We start from the raw sequence: 15,989 nt of genomic DNA, 5'->3' as shown, positions 1-15,989 counted from the left end.
TGCCTGTGCGCCAGCTACAGGTGGAGAGGAGAGAGAGATAGAGCTTATTTAATGGAGGAGGATTATTAGGTATAGACCCCTTAATCGCCTACGTCACTGTGACGTCACCGCTCTAGCTGTTTATGGGCAAAACATAAGGCAGAACTCATATTTTACAGGTGAAAAGTCGCCAACCTTCAGCGCACTAGCTAGTTTAAATGTTAAACAAACATACAGCAAAATATGTGTGTGCCATCCTTTGAATGGTCTCTTAAAATAATACACATTGCTAATCATAGTTAGCCCAGCGATAGGTTACATTAGAAAATAAGCCTTGACCAAATTCCCCAAACCACCCAAAAGTAATTCATATGGCCGTATGGCATACGGGTCAGGTATCCTGCTTCCATCCGCGAGAGTTAATTTAAAAAAAAAAAAGCTGTCACGGTCCCGCAGAGTCAGGGACTGTACATATTCGGACAGTTCCTAACCTTCTTCTGCATCCATGTTTAATAAATCCCTCCTAAAACGTGCTAGCTTACACTTGTCAACATTGCTTCTGCGCCTCTTTTTGCCTCCAGCTAAGCCCCGCCCACCCGGAGACGTTGGAATGTTTACAAACTTTTAAGGGGTCTATAGCCTACTCACACTGCACTTACAGTGTGACTCAGGTGCGCTTCCGAGTGAAGAGTGTCAGTGAATGAAATTTCAGATTTTGCGCTGAAACCGGCAGTGCATAGCCTAGATTTATGCTTTCAGTTTGACTGGAAATCTTGTACAGTTTTACAATTATTCGATCTAAAACAGTGATTGTACATTAACAGCTGTAAAAACAATGTCGGTATGCAAATTAGCATTCTGAACATATTTAAACATCGCATTTTTGATTTTGTTTGTGCATGCGCACCACTTATGCGATTTTTCATTTAAGGCCATTTTGACTACTTGAACACAGTAACAGCAGCTAAATATAATCTCTACCTCCACAAAGCCTCCTCCCCATACATGAATGAAACACCTGTTTAAAAATTCTTAAAAACATAACTTTCTAAAACAATGTAGTTACAGAAGATTGAAAGGCTACAAGAAGAAATAAGCTAAAAATAACGCTCATAACAAATTATACAATTATCCATAAACAGAATCAGATTGAACTCTTACAGGCACATAGTACATTTTTGCAAATTCATAAACTGTTAGTGAAAAGCCACAGCAGTAGTAGCCAGTCTACTTTATGTTAAACGTGAAAACAACAAACAAATGTGACTGTGGCAAGGAAAAGGTTTAATGGAGGGCAGAAGAACCTTGAGCAGAATCAAACTTAGCTGAGCAAAAGTAATAATTCATAATTTATATGAGGAGATCCAACAGTCATGAAGGAGAATTATTTTCAAGTCTTACAACCTTTTAATTTCTTTGTTTACTCAGTGTATTATGATTGATTGACATCAAATAAGCGATATGGAAAAGGACTAATAAGAACCAGATCAGATAAACGCAGTAAGTAAAGCTGTCCAGGGCAGGGTCTTTGAGATTAGCAGCTTTTATTTGACTGCACTCGCACTGATTCAGAGCTATAGGTGTAACGTTTACGAACTATTACAGTACCATAACTATATGGTAAGATCCTCAGATGGTAAATGCTACAGAAGAATGGAAAGATGCTGTCAGTGAAGGTGGTTGTGAATGTGTGTAGATGTGTGTTAGTTACAGGATCAGAGAATGACACTGTTCCTCTGTCATAGTCCAGATACACTCTCACACGCTCAAGATCCTGTTCAACAGAGAAACCAGACGGTTCACACAATCCATAGCACACACTCCAGACATCAGTATTAAAGAAATCCCGTCCCTTCCTCTGGTTTGATGCTGTAGTTACTCCAATACTCCAGCACAGACTCTCTTTAACCTCCACGTCCCAGTAGTATGTCCCGGAGTTAAACCCCTCTGTACCCAGAACACAGGAATAATAGTCAAATCTCTCTGGGTTATCAGGAAGAGGTTGACTTTTTAATAAGATGTCTTTTACACTGGTTAGATCATCAGACAGGACGAGACGTGGATTCGCAGTGTTTGGATCCAGAATCACAGGAGCTGATGAGACACAATCAACAGCTGCTTTTATTCTGATGTTCATATAATGATCAAGAGTGAACTGAACACATTATGAATTATGACACTTGTCCTGTTGATCTAAAACATACATATTTAAATATTTAAATCTTCCCCCATGAATCATTTCCAGTGTGTGTGTGTGTGTGTGTGTGTGTGTGTGTAAGAGCTCAGATCTTCTCCAGACTCACTGTTTTGGACGATGTCCTGCATCTTCTTCCAGACTCTGAAGGGCAGGTTGCCCAAGTATCGTGGCACATGAATCAGAGCTCCAGAAGGAGTCTGTGGATCCGGCTGTGATGAGATCTGGACTCTGGAAGAACATTCAGGATCAGAACTGAAGTGACTTTGGATCAGAAGCAGAGAGAGAGAAGATCACTCACCTTTCCATCGAGACTGGAAACTTCTGCAGAACAGACACACCATTTATCATCAACAACTCAATCAATCAATCAATCAATCAATGATCTGAAATCAGACCTTCAGAAAGCAGACGTCACTGTCTTTCATCATCTCCTCCATGTCTTTGATTGTGTGTGAAAGAGCTGAGATGTGTGAGTTGATCTCCTCCAGCTTCTCCTTCATCAGCTGCTTCTTCTGCTCCTCTTCCTCCCTCAGTGCAGTGATTGTAGCTTCTTCTTCATCTCTGAGAAACTGATGAAGCTTCTCAAACTGCTGTATAATCTGACACGCTGTGTGATCAGCTTGAGACTGAAATCAAAATCGCATTCACTTTATCTCAAACACACATCAACACAACACATCATTCATGATAAACTCAAAACAAAAACTATTTTTTTTGTCTCTTTTAACTGAAACATCAACAATGCCATTGTGTAACATGTAAAGTAAACCAACAAGATCTTTTCTCAGATAATATTCAGACTTATGTTTCTTTAGTTTTTATAAAACAATTCTTATTTAAAGCTTTTCATTTCTTAAAAATAAATAAAATAAATAATTATAATAATTTAATCCCCATAAAGGCTTAAATTTGTCTGATCTGAAATTAAACTTGAAATTAAACACACTGGAGTGAAAAAAATTGCTCCTGAAAATTCAACTTGGCTATCACAGAAATACAATTGCAGTTTAAATTAGATTGAAATAGAAAACACACACACACACACACATATATATATATACACATATATATACATACATACAGTGGGTACGGAAAGTATTCAGACCCCCTTAAATTTTTCACTTTTTGTTATATTGCAGCCATTTCCTAAAATCATTTAAGTTCATTTTTTTCCTCATTAATGTACTCGATTGCAACCAGTCGTCCTGTCCCTGCAGCTGAAAAACACCCCCACAGCATGATGCTGCCACCACCATGCTTCACTGTTGGGACTGTATGGGACAGGTGATGAGCAGTGCCTGGTTTTCTCCACACATACCACTTAGAATTAAGGCCAAAAAGTTCTATCTTGGTCTCATCAGACCAGAGAATCTTATTTCTCACCATCTTGGAGTCCTTCAGGTGTATTTTATGTGTCTTGCACTGAGGAGAGGCTTCCATCGGGCCACTCTGCCATAAAGCCCCGACTGGTGGAGGGCTGCAGTGATGGTTGACTTTCTACAACTTTCTCCCATCTCCAAACAGCATCTCTGGAGCTCAGCCACAGTGATCTTTGGGTTCTTCTTTACCTCTCTTACCAAGGCTGTTCTCCCCCGATAGCTCAGTTTGGCCGGACGGCCAGCTCTAGGAAGGGTTCTGGTCATCCCAAACGTCTTCAATTTAAGGATTATGGAGGCCACTGTGCTCTTAGGAACCTTAAGTGCAGCAGAAATTTTTTTGTAACCTTGGCCAGATCTGTGCCTTGCCACAATTCTGTCTGTGAGTTCTTCAGGCAGTTCCATTGACCTCATGATTCTATTTTGCTCTGACATGCACTGTGAGCTGTAAGGTCTTATATAGACAGGTGTGTGGCTTTCCTAATCAAGTCCAATCAGTATAATCAAACACAGCTGGACTCAAATGAAGCTGTAGAACCATGTCAAGGATGACCAGAAGAAATGGACAGCACCTGAGTTAAATATCTAAGTGTCACAGCAAAGGGTCTGAACACTTAGGACCATGTGATATTTCAGTTTTTCTTTTTTAATAAATGTGCAAAAATGTCAACAATTCTGTGTTTTTCTGTCAATATGGGGTGCTGTGTGTATATTAATGATGAAAAAAATGAACTTAAATGATTTTACCAAATGGCTGCAATATAACAAAGAGTGGAAAAATTTAAGGGGGTCTGAATACTTTCCGTACCCACTGTATTTATATAAAATCTTCAGTACTTATCCTGCTTGATCTGTCCGCTGCTTTTGATATGATTAACCACCAGATCCTCCTATCAACTCTACGGGCAAAGGGCATCTCAGGAACCACACTCCAGTGGTTTGAGTCTTACCTATCAGATAGGACCTTCAAAGTATCTTGGATGGGTGAGGTGTCCAAGTCACAACATCTACCTACTGGGGTGCCTCAGGGCTCAGTTCTTGGACCAATTCTCTTCTCTGTCTACATGGCATCTTTAGGTTCTGTCATTCAGAAACATGGCTTTTCATACCACTGCTATGCTGATGACACTCAACTATATCTCTCATTCCATCCTGATGATCCAACGGTACCTACTCGTATCTCAGCTTGTCTAACAGACATTTCTTCCTGGATGATGGACCATCACTTTCAACTCAACCTTGCCAAGTCAGAACTGCTTGTGATTCCAGCAAACCCATCGTTTCATCACAATTTCACCATCAAGTTAGGCTCGTCAACCATAACTCCTTCAAAAACAACCAGAAACCTTGGAGTTATGATTGATGATCAGCTGACTTTCTCAGACCACATTGCTAAAACTGTCCGGTCCTGCAGATTTGCTTTATTCAACATCAAGAAGATCAGGCCCCTTCTTTTGGAACATGCTGCACAGCTCCTTGTTCAAGCTCTTGTTTTGTCCAGGCTGGACTATTGCAATGCTCTCTTGGCAGGTCTTCCAGCCAGTTCTATCAAACCTTTACAATTAATCCAGAACGCAGCATCAAGATTAATTTTTATTGAACCGAAAAGAATACACATCACACCTCTGTTTATCAATTTGCACTGGCTTCCAATAGCTGCTCGCATAAAATTCAAGGCATTGATGTTTGCCTACAAAACTACCACTGGCTCTGCACCCATTTACCTAAATTTGTTACTTCAGACTTATGTGCCCTCTAGAAGCTTGCGTTCTGAAAGTGAACGTCGCTTGATTGTGCCATCCCAAAGAAGCACAAAGTCCCTTTTACAGACTTTTAAATTAAATGTTCCCTTCTGGTGGAATGACCTGCCCTTAGCCATCCTTATCCATCTTCAAAAACGGCTTAAAACACATCTATTCCATCTTTATTTGATCCTCTAACTTTAGCACTGACTATTCTACACTATTCTGTTCTAAAAAAAAATTATATCTTTATCTTTTTGTATTCTATTTTCTTTTCATTTATTGTACAATTATATAAAAAAGACCTCTAAAACTAGCTTGCTCTATTCTTTTTCTATTGTTTTCTTTTTATTTATTATATTATTTAAAAGCCCTTGCTACGTGTACTGCGTTTAAGCTGGCTGAGACTTCTTATAGCACTTGTTGATCATTGCTCTCTTGTTGTTTTTGATTGCTTCCATTGTCCACATTTGTAAGTCACTTTGGATAAAAGCGTCTGCTAAATGACTAAATGTAAATGTAATATAACAAATCAGTACAGTTACCTATACTGTATAAATGATCCTACACTTGTGGTGAAAATGTATTTTACTCCTGATTCTGTTTCCTTACCTTGATGTGTTGAACTGTTTTCTCAAAATCTTCTCTCATTTTCACTCTATGTGTAATTCTAATTCGTAAGGACTTCAGTGTTGTTTTGAGCTCCTCCTAGGATTTATATAAAATGCTTGTTATGTATTGTTGCTTACATACGAATCAAGAGACATTTGTGACCCTGGACCACAAAACCAGTCATGATGGTAAATTTTTCGAAATTGAGATTTATAAATCATCTGAAAGCTGACTAAATAAAGATCCATTGATATATGGTTTGTTAGGATAGGACAATATTTGGCAGAGATATAACTATTTGTATATATTTGTGATTACTAATCAGTTATTAAGTTTGAATATATTTACAGTAGGAAATTTACAAAATATCTTCATAGAACATGATCTTTATTATATCCTATTTATTTTTGGCATAAAAGAAAAATCTATAATTTTGACCCATACAAAGTATTTTTAGCTATTGCTACATATGTACCCCAGTGACTTAAGACTGCTTTAGTGCTCCAGGGTCTCATTTGACTTACCTTATATGATGAAATGGCTTCACTGATGGGTCTAAATGTGTGATTGACGTGTTTCTGTGAATCTCTGCACACTAAACACACCGGCTGTTTGTCCTCCAGACAGAAGAGATTGAGTTTCTCACTGTGTAAACTGCAAGAAGGCTCTTCAGCAGAGCGTAAATCCATTTTCACTGTTTGCACAAGCTTCAGAAATCGAAACATTACTTCCTAAATGTTACTCTCAAAAATGAATCATCATGAGGATCATTCTCCATTGATTGCTGCATATATTCCTATCTGATTACATACAGATATAATAAAAAGCCTCAAAATGGAGAGAAGTGAGACAGTCTCTTCCTGGTAAGTGTTTTAGGAGGGTGGATCAGTTTTAGGTATGTTGTGCAGCAGGTCAGACAGTAACACCAGCTGCACACAGTGAACATGACTTTTATAGGATAGGTTAACTGGATGTAGCGCAGCATGGTTTGAAATCAACAAATTAAAGTTTGACCCAATGACAGCTTTTGTATACCTTTTTTTTCTGAGAGTGTGGGGGGTTCTGAATCCCCCAGACCCCCTCAATTCAAGCACTGGCTAGCAGTTTTTGATGTGCTCAGTCATTTTGACACTGGCAAGACCAATGAGGCAGAACAAATGAAAAAATTAACTTTTAAACCAATTGTCATCCTGACAACATGCAGAGCACAGCTCACTGAAGAGCAGCAGAGCAAAATAAAAAAATTAAATACTGGGGATTGGTTATTCGTAATCTTTATTGATATTGCATTGATTTAAATATGGCTGAGTGGGCAAACATAAAGGGGCAGCTGTGGCCTAATGGTTAGAGAGTCAGACTTGTAACCCGAAGGCTGCAGGTATGAGTCTCGATGCTGGCAGGAGTTGTAGGTGGGGGAGAGTTAATGAACAGCGCTCTCTTTCTCCCTCAATACCCATGTCTGATGTGCCCTTGAGCAAGGCACTGAAACTCTTTCTGGGTGCTGGATATATAGTTGCCCACTGCTCTGTGTGTGGTCATGGTGTGAACCAATTCTGAATATGTGTTACCATACTTGGCAAATGTCATGACTTTCACTTTCAAAAAAAACACGGTAGTATCCTCACTGTGAACATTTGCATCGCTAATCTTTCCCTTACTGTCATCACAAATGATATTCTGTTTAACTAATGGAAAATGAAGTGAAACTATTCCGTTAGACCAGTGAATTATATATGTGTGTGTGTGATATAAAGCTTGGAGAACACACCTAAATGTAAAGAAAGGCACTGGAATGATGCCTCACCCACAGTGACGAGATTATAAATTGAACACATCATTGCCATCAAAGCCTATAAGCAGAAATACTGTACGGACAACACAGAAAGCAGTGAGTAGTCTAGGAATGTCATGGAAAAGATAAGTTTCACAATATATTAAGTGAGTTTCATTATTAGTTATAAGTAGAAATTAAATTCTTAGTTGTTCCTTCAAGTTGACTGTGAATTTAACATGATGATTTTGTGTTTAATTCTAATGAAAATACTATGAAATCTCTTTTCCAAAAATACATATGGGCCATTGCATAAATTAATGTTTAAGTGCTCAACAGAGGACTCACATGCAAATGCTGCAGTAATGGAATCATCTAAAGAGCAAACACTTTGCTTTGTCTCATGGAATATTTCTGGACAAAAAACAAACAAACATTGACCGTTTCTCAAAAGAGCTAAAGGCAAAATTTTTCTTTTTGCAAGAGACATATATTGGACCTGAAAGTGACATGCCTTTAGAAAAGCCTAAAGGCTGGCGATCTTTCTTTACAGTCTATGATTCCAAAAGCAAAGGAGTCACGATCCTTATAAAAGATGGTGTACCTTTCCAGTACATACGCCATGATGAGGACTATAGTGGGGGGTATCTCGTACTCTTCTGTCGTCTTCATGGTGAGCTGTTCACTCTAGTTAATGTGTACAATCACAAAGATGACAAAGATATGCTAAACAGACTTCAGGAATACTTGAGGGAAGCAGCTAAGGGTGTGCTTGTGGTTGGAGGTGATTTCAACACAGTTCTCGACCTTAGCTGTGATCGAACATCTAAAGCAGACACAGTACATCATACACCACAGTGGGGCCCATTTAAAAGATTCACAGCCTCTCTAAATCTTATGGATACTTGGGCATACTTCCACCCAACAGTCAAGGCATTCACATACTGTCAAAATGACAGTTATTCTAGATTAGACATGTTTCTTCTGTGTGAAGACAATTTGGAGCGAATAAAACATGTCAAAACCCAAGAAGCTAAAAGGACTGCGGATCAAATAAAGAGGGGTAAGAAAGAGACGGTTCAAGATCATTTGCTTCTACTGATATGTCTCAAAGTGAATAAAGTTGTCACGTCTAGTGAGGGGAAAAATAAGGCAGAGAATCCAATAGCAAGTAAAATAACAGAGGTTTATTATACTCAGGCACTATGACAGTAGTGAAAGACAGAGTCGCTGGACAAGGCACAGATGAGTGAAGCAAGGTTCTTTAACAGGCAGGCAGGCTGTCGAGACCACCGCTCAGGACAGCGACGCAGGGATGCGATGGGCGAACCAGACCGACGAAATCCAAGAAACCAGAACGAAGAGTGAAGACCAGGACACACATGAACAGCCGAACCACCAGACACACTGAGACGATCTGACATTGAGACTGGGTGAGACGGGTTAATATAGCCCCGCTGATGAGTGCAGCCAACGCATTTTCATCCCAAGGCGTCATATTCTGACCCTTTTGACATTTTGTCAACATCCTACGCACATGGCACCCTCTAGCGTCGATATGAGACACAGATTTTGGGTTAGGGTTAGACTGCTAGGAGGCGCCTTCTGGCCCATATTTATCTGCGTCTAATATTGACGCTAGAGGGTGCCATGTGCGTAGGATGTTGACGAAATGTCAAAAGGGTCAGTATATGATGCCTTGGGATGAGAACGGTCTGGTACAGCAGGTGGCGATGATCAGAGTGATGGTAATCAGTAACCACGCCTCCAACACAACCAAACACACAGAGAAGGTGAGACCGTGAATTCCTGAACCGTGACAAAAATGCCAAATGTTGCTTCACAATTAGAGAAATTCCATGAACCAGATAAAAGAGCAGGAAAGCTTAATGGTGCAGAAATACTGAGTGTGATCAAGTCTTTAACTGACTCTGGCCGCCAAGGGCCTGATGGCATAAGTGTACAAACATACAAGAATTTCTGTTTATATACAGAGATCTTAAAAACGTTTTTCAACAGTTTGATTAAATCCTACAAATTACCTCCAGATTTCAGAGCAAGTATCTCTACATCAGGTGGCAGAAAACATTTCAATGTGGATTATTTGATTTTCACTATGGTTCTGGCCAAATGACTCAATGTGCTACTGGAGGCATTCTCAGAGGAAAGGAGCCAAAAAAACATCAGTGATCTGTGTTACTGTGAAAAACCAAAGAAAATCAAATGGACCTTCTTTAAAACAGCCTCTCATACCTACTCACAAAAAGTACAGAAAAAAGCAAAGTGGAAAAAAAAGCAAAGTGCATAAAAGACTCAAAATGAGTCTCAAAAAGAGAAGAAAGGAAAACAGAAAACAGATCAAAAATCAAGAAATGTCAACACTCTCCTTAAATTGAGAGAGTGTGTCTGATAACAGAGGAATATGTTATCCGTATATGTATATGAATTACTCAAAGACTCTTCATTTAATAAAGTTTTAACGCATCACCATTTGTAATGGCTTCACTTTATTAATAGACAATAACTCATAAGCAAATCAAACATATGAAAATAACAGCGAGAAATCTTCACCACGGGGTACAGCCCCGAACTCAACACTCCGGGGCCTTTTCTAGCCCTCGTACACAATTCACATATGATCCTCCCCCGCATTACTTCCTATTAGGTAATCACATATATTCTTACCTATACACAATAATGCATGATCTTCATCACCGTTTAAACAAAGTGTCAAAAGTTCAAATTGGAGAAGTCTGCAGGGGTTGGTCAACCACACATCATTGATATATAATTATTTATAGCTTTTTGAAAGCATAGCCATTTAGCCAGGCCTGTGTTAACCACACAGGTCATGCCTGCATGTTAGTATAGCAAACAGCATAGCTGGATAGATGTTCCATTTGGCAACCCGGTTGCCAAATACATCACCTTCCTCTTTCTATCTTCTGCACAGCATAGCATATAACACCTCCATATAACAAAAATATTGCCTATAGCTAGGGGGATATAATAGGTGTAAGCAAAAACATTTACATTTAGTCATTTAGCAGACGCTTTTATCCAAAGCGACTTACAAATGTGGACAATGGAAGCAATCAAAAACAACAAAAGAGCAATAATAAACAATTGCTATAGCAAGTCTCAGCCAGCTTAAACGCATTACACGTAGCTAGGGCTTTTAAATAATATAATAAATAAAAAGAAAACAGATAGAATAGAAAAAGAATAGAGCAAGCTAGTGTTAGAGGTCTTTTTTATATAATTGTACAATAAATGAAAAGAAAATAGAATACAAAAAGATAAGAAAGATTAGTGTAGAATAGAATAGTGAAGTGAAGTGAATAGAATAGTGAAGTGACATTCAGCCAAGAATGGTGACCCATACTCAGAATTTGTGCTCTGCATTTAACCCATCCGAAGTGCACACACACAGAGCAGTGAACACACACACACACACACACTGTGAGCACACACCCGGAGCAGTGGGGAGCCATTTATGCTGCGGCGCCCGGGGAGCAGTTGGGGATTCGATGCCTTGCTCAAGGGCACATAAGTCGTGGTATTGAAGGTGGAGAGAGAACTGTACATGCACTCCCCCCACCCACAATTCCTGCCAGCCCGGGACTCGAACTCACAACCTTTCGATTGGGAGTCCGACTCTCTAACCATTAGGCCACGACTTCCCCAATAGTGTAGAATAGTCACTGCTAAAGTTAGAGGATCAAATAAAGATGAAAGAAATGTGTTAAGACGATTCTTGAAGATGGCTAAGGACTCGGATAGAGTTGGGGAGGTCATTCCACCAGGAGGGAACATTTAATTTAAAAGTCCGTAAAAGTGACGTTGTGCTTCTTTGGGATGGCACAATCAAGCGATGTTCACTTGCAGAACGCAAGCTTCTAGAGGGCACATAAGTCTGAAGTAATGAATTTAGGCATGTTCTGGAAGAAAGGGCCTGATCTTCTTGATGTTGAATAAAGCAAATTTGCAAGACCGGATAGTTTTAGCAATGTGGTCTGAGAAAGTCAGCTGATCATCAATCATAACTCCAAGGTTTCTGGTTGTTTTTGAAGGAGTTATGGTTGATGTGCCTATCTTGATGGTGAAATTGTGATTAAACGATGGATTTGCTGAGATACGAGTAGGTACCATTGGATCATCAGGATGGAATGAGAGATATAGTTGAGTGTCATCAGCATAGCAGTGGTATGAAAAGCCATGTTTCTGAATGACAGAACCTAATGATGCCATGTAGACAGAGAAGAGAAGTGGTCCAAGAACTGAGCCCTGAGGCACCCCAGTAGTTAGATGTTGTGACTTGGACACCTCACCTCTCCAAGATACTTTGAAGGTCCTATCTGATAGGTAAGACTCAAACCACTCGAGTGTGGTTCCTGAGATGCCCTTTGCCAGTAGAGTTGATAGGAGGATATGGTGGTTAATTATGTAAAAAAGCAGCGGACAGATCAAGAAGGATAAGTACTGAAGATTTGGATTCCACTCTTGCCAGTCTTAGGACTTCAACAACTGAGAGCAAGACAGTCTCAGTTGAATGTCCACTTTTGTAGCCAGATTGGTTGCTTTTAAGGAGGTTGGTCTGTGTGAGAAAGGCAGAGACCTGGTTGAACACAGCTCGTTCAAGTGTTTTTGCAATGAAAGGAAGAAGGGAAACTGGTCTGTAGTTCTCTAAAAGAAATGGGTTGAGGGTGGGTTTCTTAAGTATTGGAGTTATATGAGGCTGTCTAAATGATGATGGAAAAACACCAGTGTGGAGGGATGTGTTAATGATGCGAGTGAGTGCAGGTACAACTGCAGGAGAAATGGCTTGAGGGAGATGAGATGTAATAGGACCAAGCGAACAAGTAGTAGGATGATTAAAAAGGATGAGTTTGGAGACTTATCCCTCAGAGAGTGAAGAGAAGGTTGTGAATGAGTGCATGTTTGCTGGTGATATGAGCTTGATGGATTGTGGTGTGGAAAATTGCGCGCTGATGTTTTTAATTTTATTAATGAAAAACGTGGCAAAGTCGTCAGCTATTAGAGATGAAGCAGGAGGGAGAGGAGGAGGACAAAGGAGCGAAGACAATGTTTTAAAAAGCATGCGAGAGTTAGATAAATTGTTAATTTTGTTATGGTAGTATGTAATTTTAGCAGTGGAGACATTAGCAGAGAAGGAAGAGAGGAGTGACTGATACACATTAAGGTCAGTAGTATTTTTGGATTTGCACCATGCCCTTTCAGCAGCTCTAAGCTTAGAACGGTGTTTGCGTAGAACATCAGATAACCAAGGGGCAGAATGAGTGATACAGGCTGGCCTGGAAGACAAGGGGCAAACAGTGTCTAAACAAGATGAAAGAGTGGAGCAGAAAGCATCAGTAGCACTGTTAGCATCAAAATATGCTAATAGTTTAGGGGAAGGAAGCGAAGATGAAACCATAGTAGATAGTCGGGAGGGTGAGAGTGAGCATAGGTTACGTCGAAAGATGACATGTGGAGGGGTAATTGATGTGTCAGAGACCATGTTGAGGTTAAGAGTGAGGAGGAAGTGATCCGAGGTGTGTAGTGGAGTAAGTACATGATCAGTGGAGCAGTGTCGTGTATAAATAAGGTACAGTTGGTTGCCTGATTTGTGAGTAGCAGTAGATGACACTCGGTTGAGATCAAAAGAGTCAAGCGAAATCAGCAGACAGAGGTTTATCTAGGTGGATGTTAAAATCTCCAAGCATAACTAGGGGAGTACCATCCTCAGGAAAAGTTGAGAGCAGCACATCTAATTCATCCAAAAAGTTACCTAGTGGTCCTGGGGGTCGATAGACAACTACAAAATGTATTTTAAGAGGGTAGATAACAGTAACTGAATGAGATTCAAAGGAGCTGTTGATACCCAAAGATGGTAAAGGATTAAATTTCCAATCATTAGAGATGAGCAGACCAGTACCTCCACCTCTTCCTGTCAAACGGGGGATTGGGAAAATTAGAAATTATTGGAGAGTGCTGCAGGTGTAGCAGCGTCCTCTGGTTTGATCCAGGTCTCTGTCAGGGCCATGAGATTAAGCTTTGAATGACTAATAATAGAAGTAATGAAATCGGCTTTGTTTACAGCAGACTGACAATTCCAGAGACCAATAGAAAAAGAAAGTAGTGTATTAGCAGACATAGGCAAAGTGTGCAGGTTATTAAGATTGCGCGGTCTACAGTGTGTGATGCGTGGTTTGCTAGTGGTAGTGATAGTAGGGAATCTGGAAATCACTTCCACAACCGCTGTATTAGAAACCCTCACAGCAGCATTAACTAGATTTTTGTACATTAATAAAAAGGTAAAATAATATAAAGTATAGTGTTATAAAGGTAAATACATATTTTAAAAAAAATTTAATATAAAAAACTTTCCAGGATTTATGCTGATGATGACCGTTAAAACGCGTCATCATCACCCTGTTGAAAAGAATCCATTTTCACTGTGACACAACACCTTGCTTGTTAAAGGTCCTATGACATGAAAATTTCACTTTCTGAGGTTTCATAACATTAATATGAGTTCCCCTAGCATGTATATGGTCCCCAAGTTTCTAGAAATGCTAATCGGTGTAAATTGAGATTTTTCTATCTTTCTCTGCCTTTGAGAAAATGGAAGCTCAAATGGGCTGATCTTGAATCTCCTCCTGGTGACGTTATAAGGAGAAATGTTACCTCCCCTTTCTCTGCTTTGTCCGCCCAAATATTTACATATAATTCAGTCACAATGTCAGCACAGGCGTTACAAAGAGACTTTTATGAAATGGATTCGACAGCACCGCCACAAACAGTGAGTAACAGTGTTCATTAATGCCTGATCTGTGATCAGTGATTTCTGATGTGTAGCTAATCATTCAAGTTCACACAGACTTTCTTTCTAAATCGTTTAATACTGTTTATGCATCAGTGAATCAAGCCAGTGACTAAACGATCAACTTCACGTTGTTTCTCTTAGTAGCATGAAACAAATATGTTATTTAAATTGTGATTTAACTACAGAGAGCGATCAAAGAACGCTTCCTTTTTTTTTCGGAGCTGTCACACATCGCGAGTATATCTGCAACCCTTCCTAAACTGCCGTTACAATGAATGACGCTGTTATGCTGCACAACAAAGATCTTACTGTATTCATGCGGTGTATTCATGTGTTTGCTGTTAGTTGTGGTGAAAGCATTTTGTGAGAGAAAACGTGTTGCAATAATGACAAGATCCATGCATTCACGCGATAAACAGACTCTGTCTACTCAATGCTCATCACTGGGACAAGATCAAAAAAATAATTATATAATCAACACTTCCACGATTGGTTTATCTCGACAGCTGTAATAGTAAAAAAAAAAAAATAATATATATATATATATTTGAGAGGGGTTCCACATGTAATACGCATTTCGAATGCAAAGATGTCAGCCAATCACAACAGTTGTCGTTTACTCGGAGTCTCACAGCAGACACGCCCCTTCAAACAGAGCATTCAAGCCAGAGGGCTAATATCAGGATATAAAAATGCTTTTTATTTCTAAATTTTAAATGTAAAAATCATACTAACAATATAAGTACACCTAAGGAAACATTAAGAAGCATTTAAAGAAAAGGAAATAATCCATGTCATGGGACCTTTAACTTCTGCTAGTGTTAACCGCTTTATAATCCATATACAGTTAACATAGCAGCAGCAGCCAAGGGAAGTTACTCGTTTTAAAACTAGGAAATATGCCAACCACTGAAGGACAAATTCAAGAGTCACTCAGTAGTAAACTATTAATTTGTCTCATATTTACCACAGCTACTTTCAAATTTCCCAAGCTTTTGGCTGGCTGGCTGGTAGCTGGTGCTAATTCCCATCTGTGCCTAGCTTTGACGACATGTGCTTCAGTTTATTTCACCTGTACTATCTTTGCTCGTTGATGCCCGGAACATTTTGGAGCATTTCACTCCCTCCTCCATATTTCTTTTTCCTTTTGAGTCTGACCTTAATTCTCAGCGCCACCTTTCAGTTTTCTTTTTTGCCTTTCCATCATTTAACTCACTCACACGGACATTAGACTTCCAAAACGTGACGAGGAAAAAGAGGTGTTCGGCGGCTTTTTACATCAAAGGCTAACAGGCTATGCCATTTAGGGAGGGGCCACTCACTGACCCCCCTATATTTTTGGACCTGCCGAATGGGTTGAGCACTTTTATATGCTGTGTTAAGCAGAGAGTCTGCACCATACCTGTCAACAATCCCGTTTTTCCCGGGAGTCTCCCGTATTTTAAACCCATCTCCCGCCCCCTCCCATTTTGTTATTTCTCCC

At 39.6% G+C, this 15,989-nt stretch overlaps 1 protein-coding gene across 1 annotated transcript; it reads right to left on the bottom strand.

Annotated features, from left to right (window-relative positions):
* Window positions 1-1,414: 1,414 nt before the first annotated feature.
* LOC132149649 (E3 ubiquitin-protein ligase TRIM39-like) lies at window positions 1,415-6,652 on the bottom strand. Its single transcript, XM_059559044.1, has 6 exons — window positions 6,431-6,652; window positions 5,907-6,002; window positions 2,572-2,802; window positions 2,475-2,497; window positions 2,283-2,404; window positions 1,415-2,073 (listed from the first exon to the last, which is right to left on the bottom strand). The coding sequence occupies exons 1-6, from the start codon at window positions 6,629-6,631 to the stop codon at window positions 1,514-1,516; spliced, it is 1,233 nt and encodes a 410-aa protein (XP_059415027.1). The 5' UTR covers window positions 6,632-6,652; the 3' UTR covers window positions 1,415-1,513.
* Window positions 6,653-15,989: the final 9,337 nt, after the last annotated feature.

This window comes from Carassius carassius, chromosome 9, assembly GCF_963082965.1.
Source record: "Carassius carassius chromosome 9, fCarCar2.1, whole genome shotgun sequence".
Classification (NCBI taxonomy): Eukaryota; Metazoa; Chordata; class Actinopteri; order Cypriniformes; family Cyprinidae; genus Carassius; species Carassius carassius.
This window is presented reverse-complemented; position numbering and strand designations above follow the sequence as displayed.